Raw genomic sequence first — 14,433 nt, forward strand, 5'->3', positions numbered from 1 at the left:
TACAACAAATCGAATATGAATTTATAATTTTAAATTTGATTCGATTCAAAATCAAATTATACATATTTATTTATTATATAATACATACATATAACTTAAATTTGAGCTACAATATAAATTAATATGTAAATTTAATCTAAGTCCTAAAATAGCATATTACTAAACCCAAATAGCCCATAATGAATTTACACATTTTAAATGAATTTGAATAAAAACAAATTTATTCGAATTGAACTAACCAGTTTTTAATCGAATTCAAATCCAAGCAAGAAAAAAATTATATAGAATTCGAATTCAAACAAGAAAAAGATTATCCAAAAAATTTGATTCGAATAATTTCAAAATTCGTTACGGGGCTATTCTAACTTTGCTCCTCCAACAAGGGATGTATTACACACACTCAATAAACTAGCGGGACTAGAAGCGACAAAACTAGAAAAATAAAAACAAAATACGAAACAGGCAAAACAGAACATAAACCCTCGGCGGCTCACCAGCAATTTCATTGCTTTCGCTCATGGAGGCGACTGATATGGATGTAGAAACCGAACACGCCAACGGCAGCAGCAGCTCAGCGAAGCGATTTTCACTCAAAAACTCCATTCAAACCAACTTCGGTGATGATTACGTTTTCCAAATTGTTCCAAAGTATGCAAACCCTAATTGTCAGTTATACGTTTAGTATAATCATAATACGATAGATTTTGAGTGTTTAATTGTTGTGAATTATGTTTAGGGAAGACTGGACATCGATGGCGGTGTCTCTATCGTCCAGAATGGTGAAACTGTATTCGCCGGTAACCGGTCAGTTTGTTGGAGAATGTAACGGACGTCATGCTGATAGTATTAATCAGATATTATTTTCTGGAAATATGTTGCATTCTTGCTCGTCTGATGGTACTATTAGGGCTTGGGATACTCGTTCTTACCAACAGGTTGTTAGTTATTATTACATGCTGTATTTTCGGAACACTTTGATTACTGTTTTTGGTACATTAAGTTTAGTTTTGTGGTTTGGTAGCAATTTGAATGTATGTTTTTGCCTTTTCGGTCGAAGTTAGTGAAAGTTTCACCGTGTGTGTGTTTTTATGTACATAACTGCAGGTGTCTTGTTTAAATGCTGGTCCATCGCAAGAGATATTTAGCTTTTCGTTTGGTGGATCGGACGGTAATCTTCTTGCTGCAGGTTGTAAGTCTCAGGTAATAGTATTATGAAGCAATTGTTTAGCTATCTGCAGAGTTATATTAAGATGTATGTAATACATTTTTGCATTTGCTCTGCATAATGTGATGGCATTTATATCTGTTAGACTCCCTTATGCATGGTGACTTTCGTTTGCTATCAGATTATGAACTCGGTTGAATGGTTGAATCGTTACTCGTTGTCATAATCACATCAAGCAGAATTTCTCAAACTGAACCAATATTGATCGGAACTATTTATATTGTCATACAGACATAATGTGGTAATAATAAAGCTTCGCTTTTTTATTCTAAATCACTAAATTAATCTTCGATAAATTATAGTTGTAGCATAAGTTTAGTTGTATGTAATCTTGCAAATATTTCATGCGTTATGCTACTCGATTTTTTTTTTTTTTTTTTTTTTTTTGTTTTTTGCAAAAGCATTCCGGTCTTATGATTCAACCTTAATGCCAAATCAATCATGGTCTTTTTAGGATAGAGATCATGGTTTAGTACATTTTTTTACTTGCTTAATATATACTACATAATGTACAACTGCATACGATTATTCCAGTCCATTGATCCAATCTAAAAATAAGTTTTCCATAACGAAGAGAGTTAAATTTGTCTTTGTAGATTGTTTTCTGGGACTGGAGAAACAAGAAACAGATTGCCTGCATGGAGGAATCTCATATGGATGATGTCACACAGGTTTATTCTAAATCTAGGGTTCTGTTCGTATTCAATACAATTTGTATAACAACAACACAGATCAAGTTACATCTTTTTTAATATATCCTTTGTTTAGTGAAATGGTTTGACTGTTTTCACTAATCAGATTTTTTGAAACTTCAATTATTGTCACTTTATTAATTATGTTTACTACTTTTTTCTACTGGGTTACCGGTTATGTCAGCTTAACGTAAATTATGAATGGTTACAGGTTCACTTTGTACCAGATCAGAAAAATAAGCTTGTATCTGCTTCGATTGATGGATTAATTTGCACATTTGATACCAGTGGAGAAATCAACGATGAGGATCACCTGGAATCTGTAAGTTAAGTGTAATTAATTGTTTGTTTAGTGATAATATGAATCTTGTTTCGGTATAAAAATAAGTTGGATATCATTCTTTAATGATCGATGGTATGAAGGTGATGAATGTGGAGACATCGATTGCAAAGGTGGGGTTTTGTGGTGCGAAATATGAGAAGCTGTGGTGTTTAACTCACATCGAAACTTTAAGGTACTTTGCTCTATACCTTGTATGTTCTTAACATGATTATTATTTATGAAATTTGATGTTTTGTTACTGTTTTATGCCTTCACTTTTAGTCTTTGGGATTTGAATGATTCAAGACTTGAAGCCAATTTCAAGGATGCTCGCCCTTTGGCTTCTAATAGTTGGGCTCTAGATCAGGTATGTAACGTTGTTGTTTCTACTTTTTTTAAAAATAAAGGGTAAATTACACTTTTCGTCCTTTATGTTTATACCAAATTTCAGCGGATGTCCTTTACCTTTTAAAATGTCAGGAATCATCCTTTATGTTTTAAAAACCTTGCACTGTTTGTCCTTTGACACATTTTAAAAAATAAAGGGTAAATTACACTTTGGTCCTTTATGTTTATACCAAATTTCAGTGGATGTCCTTTGACACTAACTCAGTTAAAATTTTCAGTTAAGTTTGGGCAATTTAGTCATTTTTTCATTTAAAATAAGTATATTAAAAATAAAGAATAAAAAAACAAGAGATAATAAACACCTCTTCTCTCTCTAAACACCATAGAAAAGACTAAACTAAAGGATGATTCTTGACATTTTTAACTGAATTTTAACTGAGTTAGTGTCAAAGGACAAACCGTGCATGGTTTTTAAAACGTAAAGGACGATTCTTGACATTTTTAAAGGTATAGGACATCCATAGAAATTTAGTATAAACATAAAGGACCAAAAGTGTAATTTACCCAAAAATAAATGATTAGTTTTTTGAACAAATGTTTGTTTTTCGTTGCAAACGACCTGTTATCCTTCTGTAAATGCAGTAAAACATTTTCTGTAAAAAACTTTCAAAACAAAAACACCATTAAAAAATATGTTTGGTTATGCAAATTCATCATCTATTGTTCACATACGTAGGTTGACTATTTTGTTGACTGTCACTACTCGGCCGTGGATGATAATTTATGGGTTATAGGCGCCACGAATAGCGGCACTTTGGGCTACTTTCCGGTAGCCTATAGTGGAGGAATGAGATCAATCCTATCTCCGGAAGCTGTTCTTCATGGTGGTCATACGGGTGTTGTTAGAAGCGTGTTAGCTTCTCCCACCGTGAAAACTGGACTGAACCAAACAAACGGTGTTTTCGGGTGGACAGGTGGTGAAGATGGACGCCTGTGTTGCTGGTTATCTGATGAGTCCTCTGCTATAGATCATTCATGGATATCGACTTCATTGGTTGAAAGATACCCCAAAAATCGCAAGAAAAGTAGGCATCGACCATATTAAAGTGCAAGTGTCGAGATTCTGGTGTGTGTTGTACTATAGTTTCTCTCTTTTTTATTTATTTAATTATGGTAGTTTTTATCTAGTGTGACAATGTAAGTTTTGATGATTGTACTTTCCCTTTCTTTAATCAAATTCTATCAATTGTTTTTTGGTGCTGTTTTTTAAGTCTTAAAAGGGAAAACTGGTTACAACTATATCCTATATGTGTTGCTGCTAAGACTATGAATGAGTTTGAAACATATAATTAATTTGTAAACCTAAAAATGCATATTAAGAACTTTTTTATTTTGAACATTTTTAAGGCTAAACCGTGAGACACACGATCTTGTGAATTTAACTTACATACGTGTGCTCTGTTCTCAAGCAAGTTTATTCAGCTTGCATAACCGCATAGCTCACTGTTAAAAAAGTTTCATCATAAATATGTCGCAACTATGTTAAATGCCATAAACATAGCCTTAGTAAATCGATTATGTGTTACATAGTCATGTGATCAAGCAACTTGGACTATAACTATGTAAACTGGGATTGTAATTTGTATGGCTGTGTGTCCTACAATTACAACCAATTTCTTGATTTAAGTTATATGATAAAAAATCAATTGTTTCTAACAAACTCTAATAGTAAGTCATGTGTGACAGATTCTAAAATTAATAAATACATCAAACTACTCTTCTTAATCGGTTTCAAAACCTTTTAAAGCTCTAAAATGAAGCTTTGCTGGAGAAGAGCTGAAGAGGATTACCATATGATGTATAATCATGACTGATTCACGAGAGAGGAATAGAATCAGGAATTCTTCTTACAACTTTCTAGAATTTAGACTTCTCGGTGTACCAAAAATCGTAAACAGTTACCATATAGAATATTAGCATGTGCATGCATACCAATTTAAGTATTTATATAATTATATCAGCTCAAACTTAAGTATTTATATGGACTCAACCTTGCAGCAAGGTTTCGTGGTGTAGTTGGTTATCACGTCAGTCTAACACACTGAAGGTCTCCGGTTCGAACCCGGGCGAAGCCAATATATTTTTTTGAATTTTTTTTTAGCATAACCGTGTAGCTCGCTGTTAAAAAAGTTTCATCATAAATATGTTACAACTATGTAAAATACCATAAACATAGCCTTAGTAACTAAATTGAATATGTGAACTGAGTTTACATAGTCATGTGATCTAGAATTGGGTTTCTGTGTCTACCAAAAATCGTAAACAATTATCGTTTAGAATATTAGCATGTGTATGGATACCAATTTAAGTATTTATATGAGTGGAAATTTACAGCGAGGTTTCGTGGTGTAGTTGGTTATCACGTCAGTCTAACACACTGAAGGTCTCCGGTTCGAACCCGGGCGAAGCCATTATATTTTTTAGCATTTTAATTATTATTTACGAGATGGGTTGGCTAATCCCTTCTGGTGCTTCGTTGGTTTATGACTTTATTTTGTTTCATTTTGCTGGCAAAAAAAAAAGAATATCAAGATATTGGTAAAAGGAATTCTAGGGTCAGCAATGGTGAGTTGAAAGAATAGAGGGAAAATGAGAAGAAATACTAGTTAAAATAAAAATGTTCGTGATTTTTCTAAACATAGCCCATAAAAATGTGTAACTTTTCTTAGAAATCTGTATGTTTACATCATTAGGTACAACTTTACAATTTTGTACTGAAAAATGTGTATTTGTATCATAAGCAAAGCAATCACACTACCATGAAACACCTTTATCTTTGCGTCATAAGAAGCAAAACAATTACATTACACCATCACCATGACACATGATAGAGTGGCTTGGCTTATCGGCGCAAAAATACCATTATGTGTCTTCTAGCCATTAGGTTTCTCATCAATGAGAAAGTCAATACAATAATTTAATAAATAAATAAAATGTTAATGACTATTTTATTTAATATAGGAGGTAATTATGCTTATTTTGTGATTTTATATCTTAAATAACATAAAGCAATGAGCAATCACAAACACATGCTTATAGTAAATGGATGAGTCTGATGCTTGTTTGTGTTGCTACTTTCACATCTACATGTAAGACCTCTCTAACCGTGGACAACCATCCTCACCATGTCGACCACTGTTTATCATTGGTGGCCAACTGTAACTACCACTAGGGTTGGCCACCGTTAACTAATGCTAGGGCCAGGGTGGATTCTTGACAAGTTTCAAATCATGACACAAAAAGTCAAGTTTTGTATTGTATTGTTTTGTCTGGCTTATTTAGTTAAACAAGTTTTGTTTAAATTGACCGCTTAATTAAACATGCCATTTTCAAGTTGTACTAAGCTTATCATGTTGATCCATATAATATTAAAAGCTCGACATGCAGTGGCGGATCTAGGATTCCGACCAAGCGGGAACGTTTTATAAATAAGCGGTAACGAAATCGAAAAAACGTCAAATTTTTCCAAAATTTACACTAAAAATGTCAAAAATTTTCCAACCAAGTGGTAGTGGAGGCTACCCCTTGATACACTATACATCCGCCCCTGTCGACATGCAAATTGTTTATAACTTAATTACATGCATCTGGTCACCCTTTAACCTGCTTACATAAACTGATTACACGATTTAAGTATACACATGTTAGGGTTGATGAATTTCATCGATATCATAATGGATAGTGTTCGGTGATACTTCATGTCGGGTCACCCTTCAGCAACCCGACATGAAGTAACACCAACCATTAACTGTCTCGACCCTATCCTTTATAAAACACCCATATTCCACACAAAACCCTAATCCCTTCTAAAAACATTACCATCACACTTGTATCGCAAATTATTTAAAATTCATCAATTGAACACACCGTATACATGTTTATTGTTTGGTTAGTGGTAGTCAGTGGGTTCACCAATATTATGATAATGGTAACCAGGGGCGGACCCAAGCCCACTTCAAGGTGGGCGGGCGCACCCTAGGGAAAAAAAAAATTAGTGTTAAATTCCTTCGAAAATCCCGTCCGCACCCCTTGGAATTTTTCGTCCGCACCCCTTGGAATTTTTCGACCGCACCCTTGAAATTTTTCGTCCGCACCCCTTAGGTAAAAAGTGTTATCAATTTATATTTTAATTTTTTTTAGTAAACTCTTATTTAAAAAAAATACTACCTAAATTATATAACTTTTAATACCTAACTAACTAAACCCAAATACCCATACATTTACCCACTTATAATTCCTAACTAGCTAGCCCACTAAGTCTTAGCCCATTAACCAAACCCAACAATATTTCAAACTATAATAAAATAATTAAAGCCCAAAACCTTTAGAAATTCTCTCCTGCTCCCTCCCTCTCTTGCGTCCCTGCACTTCCAACGAACAACATCACCCAACGACAACAGTCTAGCAGCCGGCGACCACCGTAATCAGCCACCATACCACCGTCGTTTGACACCAAATCTAACCGGAATCCGATAAGTTTCTTTGTTATTTTGATGATTTTGGTTGATATTATAGGAGAAAAAAAGGTAATAAAGTTGTTAAATAGGTTTGAAATTTTGTGTTTTTGACGTTGTTTATGGTTGTTTAGATGATTTTTAGGGTGATTATGTTATTTATATATTTTTAGAGTGATTACAACTAACGTTATGATTTCTAGGCTTGAATAGTTGAAAATTAAAATTGAAACATTATGTTATGGAGCAATGAACTTATGTTATATAGAGAAAGAATTGTTTAAAAAATTAGTTTTAAATGATGTTTTGGATAGATTTCAAAAAATGAAAACCCGTAGGGCGTCGACGTTTTAATTATGTTTGTAACAAAGTTTACATGTTTTTGATTATTATATAAATTTAGTTTGATGTTCGTTTGTTTTACATGACCCGATCTGACCCGACCCGATACGAACCGATTTTTTTACTCATATACATAGGGGCCTAAAATTTTTAAAAATGTTCCGCACCCCCATGAAAAAATTCCTGGATCCGCCACTGATGGTAACATGGATGGTTAATGGTGGTGACTAGGGAAGAGAGAGAACACATCTTTAAAATTGAGGGATGGTTTTTGTTGTTTCACATAAATACAAATGAAATGATCATCTTGCCTCATGTGTCTTGCACATGGCAAGGATTAACATACCACATACCATGATACAAATATATATGTTACGAGTATTAAAAATAGGGACAATCCATGTAATTTGAATAAGAAAAAACGAATTTTATAGTGATTATGTAGTACATTTTGTTTTAAAATAAAAATACCACAGAACATTTATAATCATAAAAAATGCTTCGATAGTGTTTGTTAAAAAAAGAGAATAAATTCTAAATGGAAAAGGAATGTAGATTATACTTTTATAATGTTCGTTTCAACAAAAGAATGAACTAACGTTGAATCTAAATCGTCAGTTCACCTCCTTTTTAGATACAATTTAGTTATGTGTCGTTTCACATAAGTTTGGCAAGCAATCTCAGGTTGGTGCAAGGTGATCCCCATTTATGCTTTTTGAGTTCCGGATCTTTTGAACTTTCATAGGTTTAGTTCTCTGGATAAGAAGAAGAGCAAAGTGCTTCAAGTAGGGCTGTAAACGAACCGAACGTTCAGCGAACAGTTCATGAACCGTTCGGCGGGAAGTTCGTTTATGTTCGTTCGTTTAATAAACAAACGAACATGAACAATAAATTTCGTTCGATTAGTTAAATGAACGAACATGAACAGAGGTCTCGTTCGTTCGATTGTGTTCGTGAACGTTCGGTAAGGTGTTCGTGAACGTGTTCGTGAACATTCGTTGATTTGCGTTCGTTTATGTTCGTATGTTTGTGTTTTAATTGAATACCTTTGTACTTTCGTATATTTTATTTGTACTTTTTATATTATTAAACTTTTATTTATTTTATTTCCCTAACAATTAAACTATGAAACACACTTTCACCTTGTTTATGCATCATTTCCCTTTCATTTCTCATTATTTACATCCACGAATATGATCGACCTCCGTTCCACAATAAGGGATTCAAGTTCGAGTGCTACTCTCTGGGCCATCTATCTTTATCCTTCGTCACGTTCGCCAAATTTATTTGTGTTCGTTTGTGTTCGTGAACCGTTCGCGAACACGCTCATTTCCTTAATGAACGAACACGAACATAAAATCTCGTTCGATAAGTGTTCATGAACCGTTCGTGAACACATTTATTTCCTTAACGAACGAACACGAACAAGGCCTTGTTCGTGTTCGTTCGGTTCGTTTACAGCCCTAGCTTCAAGGGATTATCATGATTGTCTGTTGGTGCATTTGAAAAGTAAGAAACGAGACGATTTTCTTTGACATAGAGATCACATATGCAAAGGTTATTAAAGACATTAAGGGGCTATTTGTTTATATCTTAATACAGATGCAAAGGTTATTAAAGACATTAAGGGGTTGTTTGTTTATCTCTTAGTGAAACTGTTAATGGTTCAGACCTTTTACTGGTTCAGCACTTAATGATTCAGATTCTTTGTTTCGCGAGCAGATGTCTGAATGATTCAAACATTTACCTCTGAATGGTTAAGCATTATACTGAGTCTGAATGGTTAGGACCTCAAATCTGAATTGGTAAGAAATTTGCCTCTAAACGGTTAAACATTATACAGGCTCTTAATGTTCAGCACTTAATGGTTCAGACCTCTTACTAGTTCAACATTTAACCATTCAGAAGTTGCCAAAGAGCCTCTAAGTCCTTAGGTTTCTATCTATGTTACTATATAAAGCATTTCCTATGTAAAAAATGATAAATTTACATCAAATTATAAGATGGCATACGAATGGTCAAGTTAAAATGCCTAACTTTTTGTCATTTTCTTTCATTTATACTCCTCTTCCTTTCGTCAATGACACTAATGTTTAATAAATCTATACTACATATTAGATTATTTATAAATAATAAAATTTAAGCTCATGGATAATCATCACACTCATCAATAATATATATTCAAAAATACATTCTATTTTATTTGTGTATTTGGACTAAAGGACCAATCAGTGAACCAAAATTAATCAAATTTAACATAAAATGTATTTTGTAATTTTTAGAGAAGTTAGTTAAAAATTTATACGTAGATTGTCGACTCCGCCGCAACGCGCGGGTTTCTCACAAAGGTTTCTCGTGTATTGCAGCCGCGAAGCGCGAGTGCTGTTATATATACACACACACAACGTATATATATGATTTTTAACATTTTTAGGTTTGAATTATGTTCTCGGCCTATATTGTCGACTCCGCTGCAACACACGGGCTCCCCACTTTTTTTTTTGAACAACAAGGAACGACATGCCAACCACCGTAACACCGGGCGCTGTGGCCAAGGTCGACTACTCGACCGCTGCCAACCCCTTGGCTCTCCCAGATGCGCGGAAACCCGACCTCCACCCGCTTGAATGCACGACAATGAAATAATTAGTAAAACCTCAACTTACATTCAAGACGAATCAGTGCCACCCGTATTCGCCCCTTCAGCTTTTTTTTTCAACGTTTTAAGCCAAAGTAGTCAAAGAACCAAAAAAACATATGATACTACAAAAGTTGCGGATTTTCAATTTTCAAAATTTGAATATGTGTAGCGATGGCAAAATGGTCATTTTCCCGAAATTTAGGGACCCGGATTCACCGATAGATAAAGGAGATCACGAAATCATCGACCACTCCTCACCAGCACTTGACCACCAAGAAACAGAGACGACATCAGACCGACTCACAATCACTCGCTACTATGGTAAGTAAATTTTCTCTATAATCCTCCCTTTATTCTCTCCATCTGTTTGCCGTTTTATTATGTTTTTCGATATTTGATTTTGCATCAGTATCGCTGGGCTAGGGTTTCATGTAACCGTAAGGTTTTTCTTCGATTTGAGTTATTGATACGAATGCAGAACGTATTTCTAGCATCATCTTGTGAATTCGATTTGAAATCTGGAATCCTGCATATGGTGGATCTTGAGATCCTTTAGGTCAAAATTTGAACTGATTTTAGTTTGTTTGTAACCCTAAGTGACGATCTAGTTTGAGGCTTTACAGCTTTACAGTGGAAAAAAACGGAGTGTTTTATGCTTCTTAGTTTGAATCACATTTTGTTACAGTGATACTGCTCCATTGAAAAATACTTTTGGTGTGAAATTGTGTTTCTGTGGCTCTAATGATGTTATGTTTTAGTTTTAGGGTTATTAAGGAGTTTGCTAAGGGATGGTTTTCATTTGAAGTCATTATAGGGAAATAGGGAATCATTTCAGTAATTAAGAACCACCTTATTGCGTCTTCAGTATCTAGATATGTAGGAATCTATGTTGTCGAAAGGCCTTGCTGCCATCCAGGCACTCCGGCGAGTTTCTGGCGAGATTCTGGCGAGATTCTGGCCATTTTTGGGTCAGATTCTGGCGAGAATATGGCCAAATCCTGAAAATCCAAGGCAAAGTTTTGAAAATTCCAGGCAAAGTGGTTTGAAACATCTAAAAATGCCCTGAAACCAGCCTAAACTAGCCTTAAACAATCTAAAACATGTCTAAAACCCTAAAAAATGGTATGTTTATGTTATGCGTCTTGCTTGTCTCGGGCCCTTGCTCTTTAAGTGCCTTGCGCCTTTGACAACTATGGTAGGAATGATGTTTTCTGTTTTTAACTTTTTGTCTCACTTTGCTCCATCACCTGGAAGGATCTCATTGCAATTCTTCTTGCATGAAAGTGGTCTAATAACTCATTGGTGTTCCTAAGAAAATCCAGTGACAACTGACAACAGATATTGTAATTATCTGATTTTGAGTTGATTGTTAATTGCATGTTTGTTTCTATCTCAACAGGAGATCATTCCTTTCAGTTTGAAATGTGTATTTTTTAAACACAATTGGATTGCTTTGTTTTTTTTGGCAGGATGGACAAGATTCGGGAGATACCAAGCAAAGCACTGCTGACATGACACAATTTGTAAGTTTCTAGAGCATTTGCTTCTATTATATTTTATCGGCTTAGGCTTATTGGTGTCATTTGCGATTAGCAGTTAAATGTTCGAGCTTAAACCACGGGTTGGTCATATTCCTATATTTTGAGTCTCGCTTTTGTATATATATAATTGAGCTTGGACGTTGAATGTTTGTACAAGCTAGTGACCTTTAAATACTTATTTCTTATCCACATTCACAGAATTTTGCTAGATGAAGACATCATATTTTTTTTTTGTTTTAGAGTTGTTTTGTGCATGGCATCTTTGCCTTTTTCGTGATTACGCTGTCCAATAGCTGTAATTTTGATTTAGGTCTGATTTCATTTATATGAATCAACGTTTTTTAAGAAAGCGTGTAATCGAACAAATAAATGATCCATTGGTTTGGCCTTTTTTACTTTAGGCTTATTAATATTTTGGTTGGTTTCTGAGTCTCCGTTTGGGTTGGATCTGAACATTTAACATCTTATCCCCACAGCCCTTTTCTATTCTTTCTCACTATTAAGCACATTTCCTTCATACCATATGCCACCCTTTTCTCACTGTTCTTCCCTGCACTCACATTCTTTTTTAATTAGTTTGTCTTCTCTAATTCTTGTCTAATTGATTTTTATCCAAAAAGTGTTGCATATAAAATGTGCAGAATGACATTAGTTTCTTAAACATGGCCATAGTTTTTTGAAAAAAATTTAAAATGTGGATTTTGTCATCACACTAATAGTCTTATGAGTTGGAAATATGAAACAAAGCTGTCCCATTTTTCAGTTATTGATGTTATGAACTGATGGACTCAATATTACATTTGAACATTGTGTTGCTATTAGCCTAATAATATAGTGACATTGTTAAAAGTTGGTGTTATAAACCTATTATCAAGTTTGTTATAATTAACCGATCCGCGTATCCTACTTTGTAGCTATGTGGCCCAATTTTCACTAATTTATCTGTCTCTTTTGCAGGTTCAAACCCTTCTTCAGCAAATGGTAAGATGTGAACAATGTTGTATTTCTATCTATATTTCACCCATAATTTCTATTTCATCCTGACACGTGTTATTATTGCAGCAAAACAGATTTCAGACAATGTCCGACTCCATTGTTCAAAAGAATATCCTTTTTTAACCTTTTCTACTAATCGTTTCATTTGGATTACAAAGCTAAATTATTGAAATGAATAGTACAATTTTATAAGTAAAAAAATTCAGGACATTATACGTGTCTAACACGTAGATGACCTTTGAAACGTTTAACCTGTTTGTTCCGTTTCATTTTACAGTTAACGTTTCATATTTGACCACACGAATTGACCCAGATTCATAAAAATGAACCGAAATTGCTACAGCTACTTATTTTTTGTCCTACAGTTTTTCTTAACTGCATTATACTTGATGAGATGGGTGACCGCATAAACGAGCTGGAGCAGAGCATTAATGACCTTAGAACAGAAATGGGGGTCGAAGGCTCTCCGTCACCTTTGTCTACATCGAAGAAACCTGATGAGCCCAAGACAGAAGAAGGTTCCGCTTAGCACTTCAATTATCTACTCGTGCTATGTTTATCAATGAAGTGAGATATATTTGAATGTTTGCGTGTTAACTTTTATTTTGTTATGCATATATCCGTATGCTACTCGTCACTTCCATCTATTCCATCCGCAGCTCATTTGAATTTGTTGATTTTTGTGTCGTTTTTTGGATTGTTGGTGCATTTTACCTTTTTGTGGTCAACAAAAAGCTTCCTATTCTGAGGCGCAGACGCTTTTTTAGCTGTCCATTTCCATTTTTGAGTTTTTTATTTGGTAAATGGGTCAATTATTTTGCCTTTTGCTCTTAATATACAAACATACCATGCTTTTGGAAAAAGAAAAAGGTGATTGAAACTTGAAAGTGTATTAGGAAATGAGGACATAAAATGTGTATTAGTTTATGCTTATACCTAATACAGAGTTAGGTGACATCTATGAGGAACTAGGGTGGAAGGTAAGTGGTCATGAAAAGCAGCTTAAGTTGACTGTTTGTAGCGGTTTATATTTGTAAACGAGGTGTATGGTGAAGCCACTTGGAGTTAACGCAGGGCATGTTTGCCCCATGAAGTAGTGTTGTGCGTGGATATGGACCTTGCACGTCTAATTGTTTGCTACGATGATGACCTCACACGACTTGTTTGCTATGCAAGTTTAAGTCGTGTGGAAGAAAGGTTCGTGCCTCCAAAGTGTTTGCTACAAAGATGAGTTTGTAGAAAGAATTTTAATTCCATTCAATGAGTGTTAGCAAAATAAGTCTCACTTAAACTTGTTTAAAGATGTGTCACGGATGAGAGGTTGGTTTGTGGGTGTGGCAAACATAACTTGGAAGTCATTGGAACAATATAAGAGGTTTTTAGAACCTTGAGATCATTAGTTGTTTGTTCACAATATCATGTCTAGATCGACTATTTATACGAGTGATGATATCTATATCTTTATAAACTCACATTGTTGATAGAATCCGGGTGGTTGTCAATGTGTGATCAGTAGAAGTTACATGTTCTACAAATTATACTATACGATTACTTACCAGACATTTTTGACACCTCAAAGGATGTCAAAATAGTTGAAATCTTGAAGATAGAAATTAGAGTTAATTACACAAATGGGTCCCGTGGTTTATACCTAATTTCGCCTTTGGGTACTAACTTTTTTTTTAACAGGTTTAGGTTCTATGGTTTCAATTTTGTAACACCTTTGGGTACTAACACCAAAATTAGTTAATTAATGACTAAAATACCCTCGTATTTTTTTTAAGTTTATCAATATAACACATTTGGGTACTA

At 34.4% G+C, this 14,433-nt stretch overlaps 2 protein-coding genes and 2 non-coding genes across 4 annotated transcripts; all 4 read left to right on the top strand.

Annotated features, from left to right (window-relative positions):
- Window positions 1-413: 413 nt before the first annotated feature.
- LOC110937352 (WD repeat-containing protein GTS1) lies at window positions 414-3,851 on the top strand. The gene is made up of 8 exons (XM_022179761.2): window positions 414-648; window positions 737-935; window positions 1,105-1,200; window positions 1,822-1,896; window positions 2,129-2,239; window positions 2,341-2,432; window positions 2,522-2,606; window positions 3,324-3,851. The coding sequence occupies exons 1-8, from the start codon at window positions 518-520 to the stop codon at window positions 3,690-3,692; spliced, it is 1,158 nt and encodes a 385-aa protein (XP_022035453.1). The 5' UTR covers window positions 414-517; the 3' UTR covers window positions 3,693-3,851.
- A 797-nt stretch (window positions 3,852-4,648) lies between these two features.
- TRNAV-AAC lies at window positions 4,649-4,722 on the top strand. The gene has a single exon. It is a non-coding gene; the product is annotated as a tRNA-Val (tRNA).
- Window positions 4,723-4,984: 262 nt separating this feature from the next.
- On the top strand, window positions 4,985-5,058 carry TRNAV-AAC. The gene has a single exon. It is a non-coding gene; the product is annotated as a tRNA-Val (tRNA).
- A 5,204-nt stretch (window positions 5,059-10,262) lies between these two features.
- On the top strand, window positions 10,263-13,298 carry LOC110937353 (heat shock factor-binding protein-like). The gene is made up of 5 exons (XM_022179762.2): window positions 10,263-10,405; window positions 11,554-11,607; window positions 12,583-12,606; window positions 12,688-12,730; window positions 13,008-13,298. The coding sequence occupies exons 1-5, from the start codon at window positions 10,403-10,405 to the stop codon at window positions 13,148-13,150; spliced, it is 267 nt and encodes an 88-aa protein (XP_022035454.1). The 5' UTR covers window positions 10,263-10,402; the 3' UTR covers window positions 13,151-13,298.
- Window positions 13,299-14,433: the final 1,135 nt, after the last annotated feature.

The sequence above is a fragment of the Helianthus annuus genome, chromosome 4, assembly GCF_002127325.2.
Source record: "Helianthus annuus cultivar XRQ/B chromosome 4, HanXRQr2.0-SUNRISE, whole genome shotgun sequence".
Taxonomy (NCBI): Eukaryota; Viridiplantae; Streptophyta; class Magnoliopsida; order Asterales; family Asteraceae; genus Helianthus; species Helianthus annuus.

Coding starts and splice junctions, on each gene's coding strand:
- LOC110937352 (XM_022179761.2), top strand. CDS start 518: ATGGAGGCGACTGATATGGATGTAGAAACCGAACACGCCAACGGCAGC. Junction 1,201..1,821: donor CTGCAGGTTGTAAGTCTCAG/GTAATAGTATTA, acceptor TTGTCTTTGTAG/ATTGTTTTCTGGGACTGGAG. Junction 2,607..3,323: donor ATAGTTGGGCTCTAGATCAG/GTATGTAACGTT, acceptor TCACATACGTAG/GTTGACTATTTTGTTGACTG.
- LOC110937353 (XM_022179762.2), top strand. Junction 11,608..12,582: donor CTGCTGACATGACACAATTT/GTAAGTTTCTAG, acceptor TCTCTTTTGCAG/GTTCAAACCCTTCTTCAGCA. Junction 12,607..12,687: donor AAACCCTTCTTCAGCAAATG/GTAAGATGTGAA, acceptor TTATTATTGCAG/CAAAACAGATTTCAGACAAT.